We start from the raw sequence: 20,301 nt of genomic DNA, 5'->3' as shown, positions 1-20,301 counted from the left end.
GAGCATCCCTGCATCCCAAGTCCCATGTATCCTGTTCTTGTCCCCACCTGCTGTCTGCCCTGGAAGCCCTGAAGACTTCTCCCAGTCCTTTTGCACAGCTGAGAGCCACTTTGCCTCCCAGCCTCCCACTGCTCAGGCAGGGGGGAAGGAGGTCTGCTCTCACACCCTCCACTCTCCACACGCCCAGCCCACACAGGCCAGCAGCCAGACTTCCAAGTCCCCTGACTCCTGGTGTACTCTGAGGGAAGGGGAGGTCGGGGCATGGGGAGGTGTCTGGACAGAGGAAGGAAGGACGTGAAGGAGAGGGCGGGCGCTCACCTGGGGGTGGCGGCAGAGCGCTCATATTTGGCTTTATGTCAGGCGGGAAGGGTGGCTTAACGTCTTGGCTGGGCGACAGGTATGGGGGGATGCTGCTTCCGGGGGTCATGGGGGGTGTGGGGTTCCCTGGAACAGGTGAGTGGGGGTAGTTTGCCACAGGAACTGGCCTGGGAGGCTGGAAGGAAAGAGAGACCACATATAGGTTATGGGTTTAAGAAATAAGGAAGGAGGGGCCTTGCCTCTGGACACAGACCCCGCCCACCCTAGCATCCCAGGGCTGCGGCCCTTGCTCCCCCAAGGGGAGAGACACCCCCCCGCCCCGCAGGGAAACCCCTTCCTCCACTCTGGGCGCACTCAGGCCCCTGCCCCCATAGGAAGACAGGTGGGTCTGAGAAGGGTATCACCACCCTTCACTTGGGTCATGACATCGAAAGACTGTAGGGTCCCCAGCCCATTTGACCAGTGAGGACAAAGGCTCAGGGTGATGGAGGACTTGCCTAATATCGTCTGGGGAGAAGAAGAAAGCTAGAAACAGCTCCAGGTCTCCTGCTGCCCACAGCATTTTTGTAGGCCACGTCCTTCATCCCTCTCCCACCACAGTGGGGTCCCCAGATGGAGTCAGGCGCGAAGCATCTCCAGGAGCCCCTTCCCTTAGTCTCTTAGTCCCCACATCGCTTTTTTCCAGGGCTGGCCAGGTCCACACTCATTCCCATCCCACCCATCTGAACTGTGGATTCTCCAAGCATCTCTGTGGCTTGGAGCAGATGGGCCTACTAACATCCAGAAAGACTGGGGCAGAAACAGTGAGGCCCCTCTAACACAGTGCATGTGGGTTATAATTCCCGAGACGGAGGCTGAAACGTACCCTATTGACGTTCCCTTGGCTGTAGTTGCTGTAGCTGCTTCCAGAGAAGGTGTTATTTTGTCCATTAAACTGCTCTGGCTGGTAAAGCAAGATAAACAAAGCCATGAATGGAAGGCAGAAAATCTACCAGAAACCCTCTCTCCCTCCTGAAATGAAAATCTTCCAGAAGGACAGCGGATGGTGAAGAGGCCCACCCAGTGCTGGGGTGGGGGGCAGGGTGGGGGCAGAGCAGCTCACTGCTGTGGTCAATGTTTGGCCTCTCTCTACCCATCGCTACCAATTTAGCGAGTTTATAGAAATAGCAACACCTAATGTGCTGAAGTTGGGGTAAAAATAGTAAGCCCGCGTAAGCCAAGTGGTGGGTGGTCATGTAAGATGGCATGATTCATGAGCAAATAGGTGTAAATTATTTCCAGAGTCTTCCTCGCTCCTGAGAATGTACTTTACAGTAATCCCAAAGAAGGAAAGAGTTACATGCATGAAAATATTATAGTACTATTTCAAAAGTGAAACCACAGAAAAAACCCCACACGCCCAACAGAAAGGATAAAATGCTGTATGGTTCTCAGTAGAATGTTAGGCAGCCATTAAAACTGACAATGACTGGGACTATAGCAATAAGTAACACACAGTGTCAAGTGACAGAAACAGGTTCAAAATTACAACCGTAATAAGAACCATATAACATTGTTGGTGCCCATGTGCATAGAATAATCAAACGTAAATACATTTGAGCGGGTGCTTTTTCTTAAAAAAAAAATATATTTCCTTCACTGTTATTATCTTACATGCACTATAAATAGTAAAAGAAGAAGGAAAACCATCGTCTGAGCCCCGTGAGAACAGGAACCAAGAAAAGCCAGTCTGTCATTTTGGTCACCACATGCATAGCTCGGAGCATACGAGGTCACATCCAGAAATCTCTGCCTGCCCCCTGGTGACCTCAGGGGGTGCCCAGGGCCAGGATGATGCAGGCGGCGGAAGGGAGCTGAGCTGGTGAGGAGGGAAGGGGCCTGTGGGGCAGTGGGACTCACCTTATAATACTGCCCCATGTTGACCGTGGGGGGCGGGTACTGCCCAGTGCTCGGCTGGCTGGGCATCCGCTGCCCGGGGTAGTTGGGAGACGTGAGCGGCCGCGGGGGGTTGGGGGTAGGGTACTGGCCTGGCTGGGTGGGGAACTGGCTGTTTGGTCCATATTGCTGGTTTCCATAGTTAGGCTGTGGTGGCAGAGAAAGGAGCAGGGAAAGTTCATCAGTGTCTGGAAGCCAAGCTGCCCACCGATGCTGGGACTGCCTCCTCTCCTCTCCTCTGCCCCTGATGGCTGCCACCCACAAAACATCCACCCCGCCTGCAAAGAGGAACAGCTCAACCAGATAATGCCTGGGGCCCCTTTCTGCTCTGACATGCAGGGACGTAACAGCTGGCCTGTCTTCTCAAGGGCCACCTCCCCTAGAAGCTGTCTTTCTGGAAGCCCCACGGCCCTGGGTACTTCCAGAGCCTCTTGTTCACACCATCAGTAGGGCACTTGATTCTGAAGCCCCCTTTGGGTTTCTCCTGGTGCTTGGTTTGTGACAGACAACAGGAGGCAGATCTGCAAAGGTGAGTCCCTGAATCTGGGAGGCTCTGTCCCCCTACCCCACACTGAGTAGAACACACTGATGTTGAGTTCTGGGTCATCCATGCAGAGGTTGGGAGAACCAGGCTGGTGAAGGGACAAGACAACCCCTCGTGGGGAAGGCAACCGTTCCTGGGAGGGGCAGGATCACTGTCCTGGGAGAGCCACTCCCCACCCTCCAGTTGCCTCCTCATTCGTAAGATCAGGTGACCCTGGGGCACCCCACATCATTCTATCCTGCAGAGTTGGTGCTGCTTCCCTGTCTGTTGAAACTCCTTGTCTATCTGCTGTCTCTCTTGCCCTCTCGGCTCAGAGGTGCAGGAGATGGCTATGTCCCAGTGTCTGGCAGCGAATAGGCCAGCAATTAATACTTGCTCAATACATGAAAGAAGGGCAGAGAGTAAGCGGCGGAGGAGAGCCAGCTTTGTATCAGCAGTAAAGAACTCGGTGCAGCTCTCATTACTGCCATGCAGCAGCTGCTCTGTGTTATGGTGGGATTTCTGTCACATCACTGCAGGACAGGAACTGGAAGCTGAGACCGTCCACCAGCAGAGTCCTGTGCGGGACCAGGGGACTGCCCCCAGCCCCTGCCCCAGGGTTCCAACAGCCTGAGAGGTTCTATGAGAGTGTACATACTTAGAGATTCCCAGACAGGCTAAAGCTGTGTAGGCTGTGGCCCCTGGTGTCACAGCCCAGTGTCAGAAACTCTGTAGCTGGGTAGCATCAGCAGTTCACAGGAGATGACTTAGTAAAGATAGAGAGCCTTTGGTGTGCCCTGCTGTGGCAGGCAAGAGGTGGGGAGCCAACAATGTACAGGAGCAGGGCTGACACCAGGCTGATGCTGGGAATTCTGCTGCCTCTTCTGGGGTCACCTCCTTGGGTGCCCTCAGTCCCGAGGCTGGACCTACAGATGCACTCCCAGCCCAGCCAGTGGGGACGCTGGGCTTCTGAGCACAGAGGGGGCTGAGAAGGCCCTGAACTCATATGGGGACTGCATGGGAGTGAGGTGCACAGGTCAAGGGCCCCTCCCATCCCTAAGGATAGCCAGGCCCTCAGGAAGAAGGAGCTGCCTTCCTTCTCCGGCTTCTCCCTGAGCTGGGGCCACCCTGGAGGAGGTCTGGGCTTGACCTTGTTTGACCCTGACCTCTCCTGTCTTGGACCCAGGGCACCTCCATCAGTGGCCAAGCCATCTTCTAGCCCAAGGGAGCGGTGGATGCCGAGGGGAAGCACACAGACCTTCGATGAACTCGAGGTCTTTGGGCTCTAACCGCACAGTAAGCCCAAGCAGGAGGCACAGTTCTGAGAGGGGGAGGAGCCAACCTGAGGAGGTGTGCAAGCAGACACTGGGAGATGCTTGGGATGGGCTCTATCCAGGTGAGGAATCAAGGTGGGCCTCCCGAGAAGCATCTCTGTGTCTTCTGCAGGTGAACTAAACCTTTACCTAGGTACCCACATAGGCCACTCACTGCCAACCTATTTTCTGAGTGCTCTCTGAAGGCCCTGTGATGCCCGCTCCAGGAAGTTCTTCTTCAGACCTCACACTGAGTTCGAAACACCCCATCGTGCATCATTCCTTTGTGGCTTCCAGCTTAGACCTCATCCTTCTGGCTGAAGTTCTGGCTCCTGGAGGACAGGAGGTGTGGGTTTGCTTCCCTTGGTCTTCCCCAGTCCTGTGGCTGAGCGGGCCGGATAGCCTGATAGGCAGCCTCGCCCCTGGCAGAGCCCCAGGAACATGCTGCCTGCCTTCCAGTCACTTCTCTGAGGTGCAGGGCCTTCAGATCACCACAGGGCTTTGTCTCCTCTCTCTCTCGGGTGAGATGCCCTCACGTGGGTGTGAGGAATGTGGACCCAAGATCTTAGTTCCTTAGCCTAAGTCGCCCAGCTAGTGTCTGCACTAAGACAGAAGAGAGTCCTAAGGGCGCTCACTGCTTGCTAAGTGCCTGCTCATGCCAGCCCCAGGGCCAGGAGCTGCAGGTACATCCCCTCATTCAAGACTTCCAGGCAGCCCCATGACATGGGCTGGATGGTCATGAAAGAAATAAATGGCGATTCCAGGAGAAGACGTGGCTTGCTCAAGGTCTTCTCGATGGGACATGCCAGTGCTGACCTTGACCTCAGACGCACCCGGCTCCTAACACTCTGCCTTTTGGTTCAGGCTTCCTGAGGGTCAGTCCACGCCCTTTGCAAGATACTGCCCACAGCACCCGTGTCTTCAAGTCGCAGGTCCTCCCCGCTACCCACCCTGCCCGCCGTCTGCCTGCTGTCAAACTCACCTCTCCAGGGTATGGCCTCTTTATGCTCTGAATGGGAAGGGACTGGGGCCGGGGGCCTGGGTACGTCTGCTGGGGCATCCGCTGCCCGTGTGTGCCAAAGGGGTTGATGCCGGGTGGCCGGGGCTGGTTCATGCCCATGGGAGGGCCGCTCATCCCCGAGGGTGTCATGCCAGCCGCCATGCTTGCGGGGTTCATGCTGCCCCCCATGGAGGCAGGCCCCCGAGGCCCGGGCTGGTTCATGAATTGGCTGTTATACGCCTGGGTGGGACCCATCTGGAAAGAGGAACAGACCTTCAACGGGAGAAGAAGAAAAAAAAAAAGAATAAAATGCCACATGCATTGAAAGTGCAGGGAAGGAGGGGTGGGGGAAGTGGGGGCTCAGGACTGGAGCTGGGGCTCTTTCCTGTGTGGCTGCAGCTGGAGACCAGGCTCCAAAGGACCACCGGCCGCCTGGGCTCACGGCTGCCCTCTGCAGGCCGCACAGGGAAGATGCAGCCCGAGGGGGGTTAAAGGGTGGGGCGCAGTCACTCCAATGCACAGGCGGCATTTCCAGGGAGGCAGGCAGGGAACGGGGAAGGGGGTGCCGGGGTGGGGAGGGGCATGGGAGGATGGAGGTGGATGAGGATGGAGGCAAGAGCCCCTTTCCTGGAAGCTCTGGCCCCGCACTTGTTTCTCAGCCAATAGATACACACCCTCTATCCATCAAGTCTGAGGTGGACTCAGCTCTGCCTATCTCTGCCCACCTGCCCTGCTGTCCTCAAACTTAAATCCCCAACCTCCACACCCATCCTGCATTTCTGCGAGGGCTCCCCGTCTCCTCACACCCCATCCCATCCTTCTGAAGGTCAGAGCTGGGACCTGGGCAAAATCCACAAACGGGACAACGAGCGGAGCCCCGGTCTTCAGAGGACATCAGGGCACAGATGCATCAAGGCTGCTTTAGACACAGCCTGCTCTTGGGTGAAGTGGGGGCCAGACTGCAATATGGAGCATCTTTCCCCGTACAGAGACATACAGGTAACACGCGAAACCAACCCAAGCTCCCAAACACCCCCACCACACTCATTCACACTGACACACCCACACCTCAACACATAACCCCTCCCTGTGCTTCTAGGAAAACTTAAATGCGCCCTGACACCATCCGCTCCTCCCAGCACACAGACACGGACAGCCCGACTCCGATCCCCGGGGCCGTCTGCTGAGTGGACCAGGACTAGTGTGGCCCTTACCGGTCCGTACTGGTTTATATCCTTATTCTGTGTTTCTTGCAAGGCTGCCACGGTGGCCGTGGCCGTGGCCGTGGCCGTGGCCGCGGCTGCCGCCACTGCGGCTGCTGCAGCGGCAGCTGCCGGCTGAGTGAAGTCAGCGGGTGGCCTGGTGTGTGGAGGGACACCCATGCCTGCAGGGGCATTTGGACCCCCAGGGTAACTGTGAGGGAGAAAAGAAGGGTGAGTTAGATGTTGCCTGAGCCTAAAGATGAACCCACGACTAGCCTTGGGTGGGGGGAGAGAGGTCGGGCATTCCAGGCCCTCCTGCCCACAGCTCATGGAGCAGGGAGGTCTAGACTCACAGCCCAGCGGGGCCAGGGGCCTCCTGTGGGTTGTCAGTCCCTCAGCCACTTGGCAACCACCAAGCTGCTGTCTTCCTGGAGCCCCCTCTAGGTCCTAGTGGGTGCTGGCTCCTACACCCTAGGTCATGGCACTCTCGGCCACCACAGTGAGCCCATTTCCTGGAGGAGGACACCGAGTCTCAGAGAACCTGAGCCACTGGCCCATGGCCCCCAGCAGGTGTGGCAGGATGGGGATGCAGCTATGTTTCACCAGGAGGCCCCACTGCACCTGAAAGGGCTGCAGTCAGCCCTGGGGACCTGGGAGGGGCGAGTCCACAGGGCAGTCCTGGACAGGGCAGGATGGACAGTGAGGGGAGGAATAGGGCGCCTCTGCCCCACCCCACGTCCCTGGAGTGCCTTCCTGGGGTTCCTTGCCGTCTCCCTCCCTTACTCCTGAGCCGCGGGACTCCAGTCCCTGCACACTTCCGCCTCCACAAGCAGCATGGCAAAGCGGACCCTCCTGCACCCCAGCTCTCTTGGTGTCTCCCAACTTGTAAAGGTGCGACGCAGAGCAGCGTCATCAGGAGGAATGAGAAGGTTGTCCTTCAACCCCAAGGGCTGACGGCCCTCAGAACGCCACCCAGCTGCGCCTCATGGGACCTGCAGGCCGGCCCTGCTCACCTGGCCCCGAAGCCCCCGCTGCCGGGGTAGTTGGGCCGGCCGTACATGCTCTGCTGGATGTAGGGCTGAGTGGGGCCGGCCTTGGCCGAGAACTGCTGCTGCTGCCCAGCAAACTGTGGGGAGTTGAGGCCGGGGTTGCTGGTGGTCATGCCCGACGCCATGGGGTTGCCGCCTGGATTCATGGGGTTGTTGGCATTGGCCATAGGGTTCCCAAGGACCTGTGGGCAGAGAGAGCGGATGTCACCCACGTGGGTACCCCAAGCGGTGTAGGGAGGGAACAGGAGAAATGGCAGGGGGTGGGGGAAGCATCAAAACACAGGGAGGACAACAGAGAAAGAGGAGGAGGAGGAAAAGGGCAGGGGGCTTTTCAATTTCCTCTGGGCATGAACTGCTGGCACAGTACACAGTATTAGAAGCGGGTAACCCAGCCCAGAAGCGGGCTTTGTAGATAAGAACGTCAGCCCAGCATGGAACAAGGTGAGGCTGTCCTGCACATGCTGCAGGTGGGAAAGGCCTGGACTTCCCAGTCTTCCCGTCCTACAAAGCAGCCTGGATGCCCAAGGGTCAGGCCCCACGGAAGCCCTGCACTGCTGCTCTGTGAGGGCCAGGGGAAGCCCAACCCTCTAGCTCTGGAGGGTGGCAGGGCCCTGGCCGAGGGGCTCCCTGTGGCCCAAGACTGCAGATAAAGGGCGCTGGTTCTCTATAGGGTGGCAAGTGGCCCTAAGCCATTCACGTGGCCAGGCGGCGGGAAGGAAGCCGTGGAGGAAAGAGGAAGGAACAAAAGCGGGAGGCACGGCAGATGAGGGATGTGGGGTGGAGTCTGTCACAAGTTTTAGGCTCAATCTTTCACTGAAATCTAACCCAGGCCATCTAGGGTCAAAGACTCCAGGTGTTGGGACCCTAAGGTCAATAACCTCCAGGAAGTTCTCCTGTTAATCCAATCTAAGTAAATGTGAGCCAGGAAAGAACCCTTTGCTCTCTGTCGGGTGAAAGCCATTGCCCCAGCAAGGCCCTAGAGCTGGGGCAGTGCGCAGGGCCAGGTGCCATCCTCCGGGGGCAGGTGTGGGCCCATCCTGGGCAGAGGCATGTCCACAGCTAGGTGTGCCCTGACAGCCAGTCTTTCCAGCAGGGGAAGAGCCTGGGAGAGCCAGCAGGGCTAGCATGGCAAGGTGACCATGATGGATGGTCCCGCCTGGAAGGGGCTGTGGCTGGGGGGGATGACAAGCTCTTACCTGGCTCTGGGATGTGTTGGTCACTCCCCAAACCGTGGTGACCACGGAGAGGGAGCCGGGAGGCTGGTTGGTGTTCTGCTGCCAAGGGACAGAGTCATAGGGGAATGACCCATCACTGCAGAGAGAGACAGAGGAGGGGCCTCAGGGGTGTTGCAGACACAGGCTCAGAGGGAGGCAGGCCCCATCACCCCACCATGCTCTGTGGCTCCTGGCCACTCTCCATTCTGGACCCCCTGAGCCTGGCACGGTGGCCTGTTGTGTAACAGTGACCAGCTCTCCCGGCATCACTGCGGAGGTACCACCCCCTGGCTGGCTGTCTCCTGTGAGACCAAGTCCACAGGTTATGCTATGGAAGAAGGGACCTGCAGCTCAGTTTAAGCCTTGCCTTCGACCACAAGCTGCTCTAAGAAGTTCTCCAGAAAAAGCCCTGGTTCCTTGGCACCAACTTCCCCTCAAAACTACCCATCCCTTCTCAGAAAGGGCTTCCCTGGTGGCTCAGATGATAAAGAATCTGCCTGCAACGCAGGAGACCCAGGTTTGATCCCTGGGTCAGGAAGATTCTCTAGGGGAGGAAATGGCAACCCACTCCAGTATTTTTGCCTGGGAAATCCCATGGACAGAGGAGCCTGGCAGGCTACAATCCATGGGGTCGCAAAGAGTCGGACATGACTGAGCAGCTAACTTGCACTTCTCAGAAAAGGTCAGCAGGGTCCCGGTCTGAGTCTTGGCTCTTCCCTCCTCCTAAGCCCTCATGGTGAGTTGGCCGCCCTGCTCAGCTGACTTGCCTTTGGAAGGAGGGTCCTCAAGTCGCTTTTTCTTCCCAGATGACAGGTACTGGCCTCCCTGCTGTGCTTCCTCCCTTGCTCCCACCCAAACTCTCATGCACGTCCCACCAAACTAATCTCCCTCTGACACCTGAGACACAATCAAAGACCTTCAGTGGTTCCAGTGTTCACAAAGTCCCCACTCACACTGCAGAACAGTTTACCCCACTGACTAATCCCACCGTACCCTGCTTGCCACCTTGGCTCTCACTTCTCCAGGAGCCGACCCCCACCCCAGCCACTCCCCCACCTCCCCAGTCTCCTCTCTAGTACCAGCAGTACCCACCTTGTTCAATGACATCTCCCCAGGAGGCCCCAGTCATCAGAAGCAAGACCCCATGCCCGGCCCATCACATCAGCAGTGCTCAGTAATAGCTTTCTATTAGTTGCCATGGCACAGATGGAGAGTGAGGTCCAGCAGACCCCAGGGAGGGGAGCCGGGGCACAAGCTAGAGAAGGAGCCGGCGAGGTAACAGCACAGAGGACCCACCAGGGTCCAAGTCCCCGGGAGTGCTGGGCTGGGGCAGCCTGTCCCCTGCAGCCTGTCCTTCGCTGACTTTTCTAGCACCTCTCAGAGGGAGAAAATCCCAGAAGCAGCCCCAGAAAGAGAAGAAGCACCGAGCACCCACGTCTGTGCTACCACCTCTGCCCACGGCATTCCGACCAGGCTGAGGTCGGCAAGGCAGCAGGGGAAGCAGGCTCTGGAGGAGCGTGGCTTGCTTGGAAAGCACCTCACGCCTCTGACTTGCACCTTCACCACAGGAAGTCAGCAGAAGACCAACGCGCTCACTCACGCCTGGAGACACCTGAACCCCAGCAGAGCAGCCAGCTTAGGCCCTGGAGGTCAGACGTCCAGGAAAAGGCGCAGGCCTGCAGGACAGAGGGGCAGGGGGCCCCGGGTTTGAGGAAGTGGGGGGTCTGAGCCTCGTGTACTGCTCCTTGCCGGGCAGGGCCCTCGGTCACGTTGGTCAAGTCAGGTCAGACTGAAGGGAGGTGCCACTGACTGCCCATGCTTGCTCCTCCCTTGCCCCTGGCTTCCTTCCTGTCTCTGTTCAGAAGTCACCTCACTGGAATTGCTGCCCTGACCTCCTGGGGAACAGCAACTCCGCCCCTGTTCCCTTTTCCTCTCACTCTCGCCTGTTTTTTTTGGTACCCTGGGTACAAGTCCTGCCCCTCCCTGGCTCGGGGACCCAGTGCGAACTTCCAAGGCTGCCTGTACTCAGTCTCCTCATCTGTTAAATGGGCGTAAGAACACCTACCCCCACTCCCATTCTATTCGGTCTTCAAACTGCAGGTCATGACACATGAAGTGTGGTGTGACATTGAACCAGCATGAGGGGGAAAACGGAGGGAATAAAATAGGAAGCTATCCAGTGTGAGCACAGAGTAAGGAGGAATATCACCCTTCGAACTGACTTCCTGGTGTTACACATGAGCACACACGCACCCTGCATCATGGGGTAAATCTGCGCATTGCTGAGAGTCTCAGGTGTGCGTGCTAACTTGCTTCTGTCATGTCTGACTCTGCGACCCTGGGGGCCACAGTCCTCCAGGCTCCTCTGTCCATGGGATTCTCCAGACAAGATTACTAGAGTGGGTTGCCATGCCCTCCTCCAGGGAATCTTTCTGACCCAGGGATCGAAGTCAGCCTCTTATGTCTCCTGCATTAGCAGGCGGGTTCTTTACCCCTAGCACCACTTGGGAGCCCGCTGGTCTCAGGCAGGTAAGTCCAAACACAGGCCTCCGTGGCCTAAGTCTGATGATGTGGCTCTAAGAGGAGACTGCAAACAAAAAGTCTTTCTTAACTGGAAAGTGACACTGAGTGACTTCAGCATTACTCATGATTTCTGGGAGGAAAACAGTGGGCCTAGAACTGGGGGGTGAGGAGCTCTCCTCAGGGAACCAGTCCGTCTGCCTGCCTTCTCCCTCTGCAGCCCAGATGTGATGTGGGTCAGTGGAAAGGAAGTGAGGCCCAGATGCACAGGCCAAAGGTGACTGACAGCTCACACTCTCTACACCTGGGGGTGCTGCTGGGGGGCCTGGGGCCTGGGCAGGATGGAGAAGCACAGGAGAACAAGCAGAGCCTGCTCCTCGGCACAGCTGGGCTGGAAGCAGCCCTGCCCTCCCAGGAGGTCGCTGGGGACCCCAGAGTAGCACCCAGTCCCAGGGCTGCCGTTCCAGTCTCACAGGGAGGCCACACAGGCTACAGTTTTAAACAACAAAGGAGACCCCTGGACACCCTCCCTCCTGTGGAGCCCTTGCCCTACATGCACCTGGACTAAACCCTGGACTAAACTAAACGGAGCAGAGCCCAGGCCGAAGTCCGTCCTCTCTCCCTAGAATTCCTGCCCCACAAACTCCCACCAGCCCTCCAGGCTGAATCTGCTTGTGGCCGAGGTTCTTACCCGGCAGTCAGGAAGCAGGGCCCCTGGGAGCTCCCCACGAGCCACAAGCTGCTGCCTCACCACCTCAGGCGGGGAGGCCCCGGCTCAGCGGGATACAGGCCTGTGAACAAGCTCCCAACTGCCCTGCAGCTTGTGGGTGGGCCTTGTGGGCGGAGACCGGCTCCTTCCTGTTTTGTCCCTTCCACCCCAGGCTTAGTGAGAAGCAAACTTAACCCAGGTTCCCAAAGTGGGCATCCCACCGTCTGGCTGGAGGGTTCACCCCAGAGCCCAGATGCAGACTCAGTGTGTGTGGGGGACATGTATGTGTGTGTGCACACAGAGCGGCCCCGCTGGCATGTGCGTGCGTGGAGGAGGAGACGGGCACCCGCATGCAGGGGTGGTCTCGGGGACTTGCTCGCCCCCACTCGCACCTGCTGCAGAAGCAGAAGTGGCAGGCGCACCGACAGGGCTGTGACTCATCTCCTGGGGAGACGGCGCCCGCTGGCGCGGGGGAGCTGCTCGCCCCCACAGGCCCATGGTGGCAGTCAGCCCTGCCGACGCCTCTGCCCAGACTCAGACACTGCCATCGGGGGAGGGGAGGAGGCCCGCTTGGCTCCCGGGGCCCCAGCATGAAGGACAAGCCAGGCTCCTGGGTCCAACCAGGGTGGGAGGGGCTCAGGTAATGAAGAGGAGGTCAAGGGGTCTGGGGGTGCCCTGAGGCTGTGTCCCTCCTCCACAAGCACTATTTCACCAGCATGCGTGCTCAGCCCGGGTCGGAGGTCCCTGGCATTTCAGGGCCACCCACGAGAGCCACTGCTCTCCTCCTGCTGGGATCTGAGAACCTGCTCTGAATAGTCCTGCCCAGCTCTGCACACCTCCAATCCGGCATGGCCTGGTCTCAGGCCACAAGCCACAGTCCTGACCAGCCAAACCTGCCCCACCTGCAGAGGCACCAACGCCACAACCCCTAGCAACCTCAGCAGCGTTCTACCTGCCAAGCAACTCCCGACCCAGGGCAGCCACTCCCCTACCCCTGGGCCTCCAAATGTAGGCCTGGGATGCTCCATCCTTACCTTGAAACATGTCACTCACCTTTAGTCTCTTCCTCCAAAGTCCGCCTCTAGCAGGAAGCCCTCGCCACATCCACTGACCTGAGCTCCACTTGCTCCTCATATTCTTGGGGCCCGAGTACCTCCCTGTCCTTTTCCTTCTGCCCCAGGAGCCCTGAGTTCTCTGGCTACCTGCACCTGGCATGGTGTCTTCACACACCTGCAGGGCTCAGGAAGCCTCTACTAACCAAAATGCCAAAGAGAAACACCACCCCTCTGTGCCAGCCCCCAGAGCGATGTCTGAGGATGAATGAATGCATTCTCTCATTCAGCCCGATTGCTGACCACCTACAGTGCGCTTGTGACCCCATGGGCACTGCCACTCAGGAAGGGAGAGACCCTACCCTCCAGGGAGGGGGACAGAGGAAAGCTAATGAAGTGGCTACCCTCTCACGATGCCTCCATGTCCACTGAGGCCACCCCTCACCACGCCCAGGGATAAGAATAGCCCCTCTCTCAGAGGCAGTCATGAGGATTTAGTGAGCTCACATGGGTAAGGCAAGGCCCAGCACACCTCCTGCAGCCTGAAACCACTGGCTGCTAGTATCGTTACTATGATTCACTGAGAGGCTTTTACATGCAAGGAACTGTGTGAAGGGACTTTCACCCAAGAACTCATGTGATCCCTTGAAGTGGGCTCAGCAGATGCCTCTCATAGGATCTGAGGCTCCCAGTCTCACAGGGCCAATTGAGGGCAAGGCGGACAGTGGGTCTGGCCAATGCTAAAGGAAATCAACCCTGAATATTCATTGGAAAGACTGATGCTGAAGCTTCAATACTTTGGCTACCTGATGCAAAGAACTGACTCATTGGAAAAGACCCTGATGCTGGGAAAGATTGAAGGCAGGAGGAAAAGGGGACGACAGAGGATGAGATGGTTGGATGGCATCTCTGACTCGATGGATGTGAGATTGAGCAAACTCTGGGAGATAGTGAAGGACAGGGAAGCCTGGGGTGCTACAGTCCATTGGTGGCAAAGAGTCGGATCCGATTTAACAGCTGAACACCAACAGGGGGCTCAGAGTCCGGTAAGGTGGCACTTCCCTTTACAAAGATGGCAATGATGCAAGCAAGCACACATTACCAAGGCGATCCAGAAGTCCATGAGAACTCCAAGAAGGGGCAGAGCTTCCCAAAAATTCCTGGGGAAGTTGTCTTTCAGAAGCCACCCAGTGAGGGCATACAGGGGACATAAAGTTATGCTTCGAAGACTGGCTGCAGACGAAACCCAAACAGTGTCCCAGGAAAAAACACTTCAATACATCACATCACTAGCTTTGGCCTGGACTGAGTGTATTGGCAGATATTCAAGGGCTCTGACTAAACTTTTTTTAGCTAATGTTCAAATGGCAGAGGGAGGCCTCTCAGCCCAGTGGTTAACTATCTAGGCTCTGAGCTTAAGATTCTTGGAGGTCAAACCTTGACTATGATTGACCACTGATGATTCCTGTGACCTGAGAAATATTACTTAAGTCAGCCTCAATGTTCTCATCTGTAAAGTGGGACTAATACTCTCTTAGGATGAAACATGCAAATACAGGTAACGTTTAGCCCAGTGCCTCGCAGTCAGTCGCTGCTCAGCGGTACCTAGACCTTTCTCTCCATTTCTCCAGCTCAAATGGGATCAAAGTACTCGTATGTATTTGATGATACAATGATGGGACTTAGAAGTTTTGCAAATAGGCTATCAATGGGAGGGGGTGTTATTATCATTCCTGCCTGCTGAACCTGTGTTCCAAGCCTCCAAGGCCTTCCTCAGGGTGCCTCTGCCTTTCTCGATCTAGCAAACCCCTATCTATACTTTGAAGCCCAGCCTGGATATTCCCTTCTGTGACTCTCCAATGCAGAACACCAACGGCATTTTCCTCTATTCCTTTAGCACTTTTTTTTTTATTTTTTTTATTTTACAAGGAGCTCTTCACACTGCAGTCACAGCAGACAGTTTATCTGTTTGTTTGCCAGCCCCATGGGCACTGACCAATGTTTGCTAAATTTGAGAAAATGAGAAAAGAGGGAGCTATGACTGTCAGTTCTTGGGCACCTCCTGTGAAAGTATCTATACAGACATTCAAGGAGGGAAGAAGAAGGGAGGGCTGAGTTATTTCTTCCCTTGCACTTCTAACAGCCACTTTATTTGGGGGAAATAACAAATTCCTATTAAGGGTATTGTCAGACCCTAATTAATTTCCCTGATCTGGCTATATCAGTCCCATCTCTGCGAAAGGCTGTAGCGTTACCACTAATGAAACACCAAGCCAGTGAGGAGCTGAAGCTCCCACCCTCTTTAATTTAGGGGGACCATTAACAGCGCTTTCCATCATCACAATTACTGGGGACCGCTTCCTTCCCTCCCTGCGGTGAAACTAGGAGAGGAACTTGTGCAGCTAACTGCGTATTAGAGGGTTTTAAATTTTTTCCAGAGGAAGGAGGAAAGGAAAAGATCCTTGCATCTTGGCAATCTGGAACTGATGGAGCAGGATTTATAGATCCTCCAACCTCCCTTTCATTGCTTCTTTTTTCCTGGGGGTAAGAGGGGGTCTATAACAAACTGAGCTTTCGGTGTGGCTGTGCAAAAAAAGAGCTAAAAATGAAAGTGGTGAAGGCGGTGTGATGGTACCAAGGAAAGACAAGCACCGGGGGTCAGCTTTACTAGATCCCTTCTTTGTTAGCTGGCCGTGAATGAGGACATTTGAGTCTGGTGGCACCCGGCTGAGGGTTCAGAGAATAATGACTAGTCCGTGGAGTGACCTATGCCCAGGCATGGTGACAAGTGTGTTGTTAAGTCCTGTGCAGCGGTTGTTCCATTTTTACACATGAGGAAACTGAGGCAGAGAGAGAGGTTACAGAACAGCCCAAAGTGACCCACCTAGGAGACAGCAGGGCTGAAACTAGAGGCCCAGCAGCTTGTTCCATTTTTACACATGAGGAAACTGAGGCAGAGAGAGAGGTTACAGAACAGCCCAAAGTGACCCACCTAGGAGACAGCAGGGCTGAAACTAGAGGCCCAGCAGCTTGGCTCCAGGGCGTGTATGCCACCTGTTGCACAGACAGCAGCCCTGGGCCTGCCCAGGGCCCAAGGGGAGCCCCAAGGCGCCTCTCAGGAAACCCCTCTGGGAGCTGCAAACCCCTCACCTGGAAAAGGAAGGGTGGCACCCCTTGGTCTTGGAGGCTTCCCCAGCTCTGGTGGACTTTGATTGTAATCACATTAAGAGTGTAAACAAGATTTATTAGGCTTTCAATCACCTTCACGACACTGATTTGCATAAGGACAAGGTGTTAATCACAATGGCTTTTTGAGTCACTCATGAAAATTCTGGAAGAAGGCAGAAATCTTTGTAGGCATCAAGTCTGGGTCACCGCAGGGACTATTAAGGGATCCTGCTGCCTGGCCCCTCAGGCCTGAGGCCCCAGCTGCCCTGGACTGACCTTTCCCGGGTCCCTTCTATGCAGCAGTCTGTGGGCGTCTGGAAAGTGGAAGGACAGCCGGTCGACAGCTCAGCAGTCAGGACCAGACAGGGACGAACCCATAGTGCTCCACAAACCACTGAGCTCCAGCCAGACATGTGGGTACCCAGGGTTCCTCCCAACTGCCGACATGCTCAGAAGCTGGTTCCAGAGGTCGGAGGCACAGGCTCCGACTCACAGAGTGACGCTGCAGTGCCGATCTCCATGGCCTGTAATGGGTGTGACCGTGATGCCTGAACTACAGATACACAACAGGCACAGCCTCCCCACCCAACAGCCTGGGACTTCGAGCATCTTGGCTCTCTCACCCTTTCCTGTTTGCTTGTCCTCAGAGAATTCAGACAAGGATCCTGAGTCTTGGAACAGCCACACACCTCCAAGTACCAAATCATGAACACGCAGGGTCCCTAAGCTCACCCCCACCCAAAGTTTCCTTAATGAAAGGCAGAAAGGAGCTTCCTCCCTCTAAGTCACCTGACACAGCTGTGGAGGAGGGCAGGCATAGAGTTTCCTACTGTGAGAGTACCTGACTTTCTCTTCCACTTCCTTTCCTTCTCGTTTGGGAAATTTCAGGAGGGACTTAGAAGGTGAGGCACCCCAGTGGAGTTTCTCTAAAAATGAGAGACTCACCACCTGGAGGAAATTCACGAAGTTATAGGCAGAGAGCAGCCACTCTCCAGTCACGGGCCACAGCGTGCCCTCAGAACAGCTCCAGCCTGAAGGGACATGGGTTGGACCTTGTTCAACAGATGACACTTCTTTCTGGTCTCAACTGCCCCACTATAAATTGGGAAATGGGGCGAGGTGTGGATCAGGATCAGGTTAATGACTAGAAACCATGTCACTGGTCTTGAATGGCCAGCGGGGAGGAGGGTGAAGGGCAGAGCGCTGTGTGTGGTTCACTGCCCTGCTCCTTCCTGGCTGTGCATTCTTGGGGAAGTCGCTGTCCCACTCTGGGGTTTCCCTCCCAGTTCTGCCACTGGAGTGAAGGATATTGCCCAGAACGCCCATTGCCTTCCTGTGCTGCTATTCATCAACACTTAGCAAGTCTACCCGCAGGCAGAGCTCTTCCTTCTCTCAGAGGCCACTGCTTTGCCCTCTCTAGCACCCCATGGGCATGCACAAGAGGCTGAAGCGGGGGTGGTAGCAGAGCACTGGGTGCCAGACAGTGGCTCTTCAGTCACAGCATTTCTTTAAAAAGCCAGTTCGAATTCTGGAATGCCATCCAAGTCCTTCAAGGTCAAGGTCCACCTCCTCTGGGCAGCCTCTTGACTGTGTCAGCCTGGCCACCTTCCTCCTGCTGCTGCTGCTGCTAAGTCGCTTCAGTCGTGTCCGACTCTGTGCGACCCCAGAGAAGGCAGCCCACCAGGCTCCCCCGTCCCTGGGATTCTCCAGGCAAGAACACTGGAGTGGGTTGCCATTTCCTTCTCCAATGCATGAAAGTGAAAAGTGCAAGTGAAGTCGCTCAGTCGTGTACAACTCTTTGCGACCCCATGGACTGCAGCCTACCAGGCTCCTCCACCCATGGGATTTTCCAGGCAAGAATACTGGAGTGGGGTGCCATTGCCTTCTCCACCTTCCTCCTAGAGAACCCCAAAGCCAACCTGTCACCAAACCCTAGCTTTGCCTTGATCTGCCAGCTCGCAATTTTGCCTCACCAAGTCTTTCTTCCCCAACCAGCGAGAGTCAGCTCCTGGAGCAGAGACCCCCTTCATCTATCTGTTTAACCCCAGGACCAGGCAGTCTCATGCTTTCAGCTCAACTCAGCAAAGACCTGGCCAAGGGCTGGCTGTGGTCATGGCCAGGCAGGTCTGTGGCAGGTCTCCAGAGGAGCGGGCCTGCCATCAGCAGCAGCAGCTTTACTGAAATGGCTCAGAGGAGGGGTGGCTGAGAAGGATGTGAGATGTGGGATGATGAGACGCAGGATGATTCTGGCAGGACAGGGAGTTAAGGAGCCAGAAGGTAACAAGGGTAAATGCAAAGGGTGTGGCTTGGATCGCACCGCCTGTGCTCAGTGGCTGGTAGCATTCAGCTGGAGAAGACCTGTGGCTTCTAGCCAGGCTGGGGTCAAGCAGGCAAAGGTGGATGAAGGAGGGTTTGGCCTCAAGAGTGGTGGGTCTCAACCACAGGTGGTATCTCTGTCCTTTAGACACGTGAGAGTCCTGTAGCAATGCCTGGGGTGGGGGGGGGTCACTATAGGAACTGAGTGGGCAGGAACCAAGACATGACACGCCCCACCAAGTTCTGCACAATTAAAAACTACCCTGGCCCAAAAAGCCAATAGTTTCCCACCCCCAGAAACACCCACAGAAGGGGGCTGCTCTAAGCGTCTGAGCTGTCAGACCGAGGGTGCGATGAGGCAGTGACCCTGAGAAGGGGTGGGGGGCTAGGTGGTGAAAAGCTCTTCGCAGTGAGGCAGGGAACCAACCCCCACCCTGTCTGAGTAGGCGCTGGACCCGAGGAGCTCTAAGCACCCCTTCTGGCTCCAAGAATCAATTGCCTCTAATTCGATTTATGAGCATGGCCGGTACCCGACTTCCCGGCAGCTCCTTTATGGTGTGACCCAGGTCTCCTGCAGCGCACTCTGGGCTGCAGGTGCCGCGGTCAGGCCGGGTAATGAGTGTGGAGCGCCGACTGCAAATGCCCCTCCCTGTGGTCAGCAGGGACTCGCACCGGGAGAGCAGACCGCACAGCAGGCCCTGCTGTTCCAGGGTCAGCCTGCAGAGCGCTCCGAGAGAACAGCCCTGCTCAGCGAGGGACCTGCGAGATAATTAACTAGGACACTGGCCAGTCCTAACCAAGTGCTCCCTCTGGGGTTGGTGGAGGGCAGACTGGCCAGTTCCTCAGTGCCTGCTGCCTCTGGCAGGCCCAGGATCACCTGTGATGCTGGGTTTCTGTGGCCCTGCCCCTGTGTTGAAGGCCCAGCCTCCCTTGACTCCTGCCTGGGTGGCCTGGGCCGTGACCCTCAGCCCAGTGACCTTCCTGAATCCCTTCCAGCCCTGCCTATGATTCTGCTCAGGAAAGAGGGAAGGCTCTGGATTTAGGGATGCTAACTTTCTACCGAAAGTCTAGAACCTAAAGGAGAGACAGCTCTCCACCAAAGGGATCAAGCAGTCAGGCTGGATAAGATGGCACTTTCAACTTCTGTTTTGATGGGGGACAAATAGCACTCACCCATGAGGATTTAAAATATGACACCCGGATTTTAGAAAATGTACTGCCCTCCTGACTATTCAGGGGCCCCACCCCGGTTCTCTCACCTGGGGACATGTCCAGCGAGACTTGGGGGCCGGAGGGGTGGCTGTCCAGCACCCACCCAAGCGGTGCCTGGCCCCACCCCGGTGGCGCACGCCCACTCACCTGTGCGACAGAGTGGGTTTCATGGAGCTCATGGAGTTGAGGGGGGGCTGCATGGGGAGTTTCCCGGGGGGATCGCTCTGGCGGCTCTTCTGATGTCGGAGCAGCAGCAGGCGGCCGAGCTCCTCGCACCAGGAGGACAGCAGGGCTGCAAGGAAGGACAGGATGGTCAGCGAGCTCGTGACTGGCCACTGCGCCTTGCCGCGCCTGGCCCACCTCGCCCACCCAGGCTGGGTGCTCCCCACGCAGGCATTGCCCCCAGCTCGACACCAGTATTCTAGCGCTCTCAGTATTCTTGCCTGTATAGTGGGGTAAACATCTGAAGGAAAGAGGACCGAAAAGCTGCTGTTGCTGAAGGAGAAGATCAGAGGAGGGCAGAGTGTAACGGCAAAGAGGGGAGAGTCAAGACGACGGAGAGGACTGCTGAGGCAGGGCCAAGGTGAGGCCGGAGGCCAGGCACAGACCGGTGTGTGCCCAGGTTAGGAACTGCTGGTTGCCCCCACACATCTCAGTGAGGCCCACACCATCGGACTCTGGATAGTCAGCTCAACATGGCTTCCTCTCCATAAGTGGGACCCTAAAATCACAAGGTTTAAACAAAATCTGGATTCTTCCTAGAACCTGTT

At 56.4% G+C, this 20,301-nt stretch overlaps 1 protein-coding gene across 4 annotated transcripts in view; it reads right to left on the bottom strand.

Annotated features, from left to right (window-relative positions):
• ZMIZ1 (zinc finger MIZ-type containing 1) overlaps positions 1–20,301 on the bottom strand; it is a 151,035-nt gene that overhangs the window by 17,315 nt on the left and 113,419 nt on the right. For 3 of the 4 annotated variants that reach the window (XM_055537392.1, XM_055537385.1, XM_055537401.1), the window contains 8 exons: positions 19,679–19,823; positions 8,537–8,651; positions 7,305–7,522; positions 6,304–6,502; positions 5,072–5,362; positions 2,218–2,400; positions 1,184–1,261; positions 319–493 (listed from right to left, as the gene is read on the bottom strand). In XM_055537392.1, the coding sequence (XP_055393367.1) occupies positions 319–493; positions 1,184–1,261; positions 2,218–2,400; positions 5,072–5,362; positions 6,304–6,502; positions 7,305–7,522; positions 8,537–8,651; positions 19,679–19,731 (1,312 nt within the window). In that variant the 5' untranslated portion in view covers positions 19,732–19,823. The remainder of the gene's footprint in view (positions 1–318; positions 494–1,183; positions 1,262–2,217; positions 2,401–5,071; positions 5,363–6,303; positions 6,503–7,304; positions 7,523–8,536; positions 8,652–19,678; positions 19,824–20,301) is intronic. The other variant, XM_055537375.1, reaches the window with a different exon arrangement.

This window comes from Bubalus kerabau, chromosome 1 (genome assembly GCF_029407905.1).
Source record: "Bubalus kerabau isolate K-KA32 ecotype Philippines breed swamp buffalo chromosome 1, PCC_UOA_SB_1v2, whole genome shotgun sequence".
Taxonomy (NCBI): domain Eukaryota; kingdom Metazoa; phylum Chordata; class Mammalia; order Artiodactyla; family Bovidae; genus Bubalus; species Bubalus kerabau.
The sequence above is the reverse complement of the archived record's forward strand: the minus strand, read 5'-3'. Positions and strand labels throughout refer to the sequence as shown.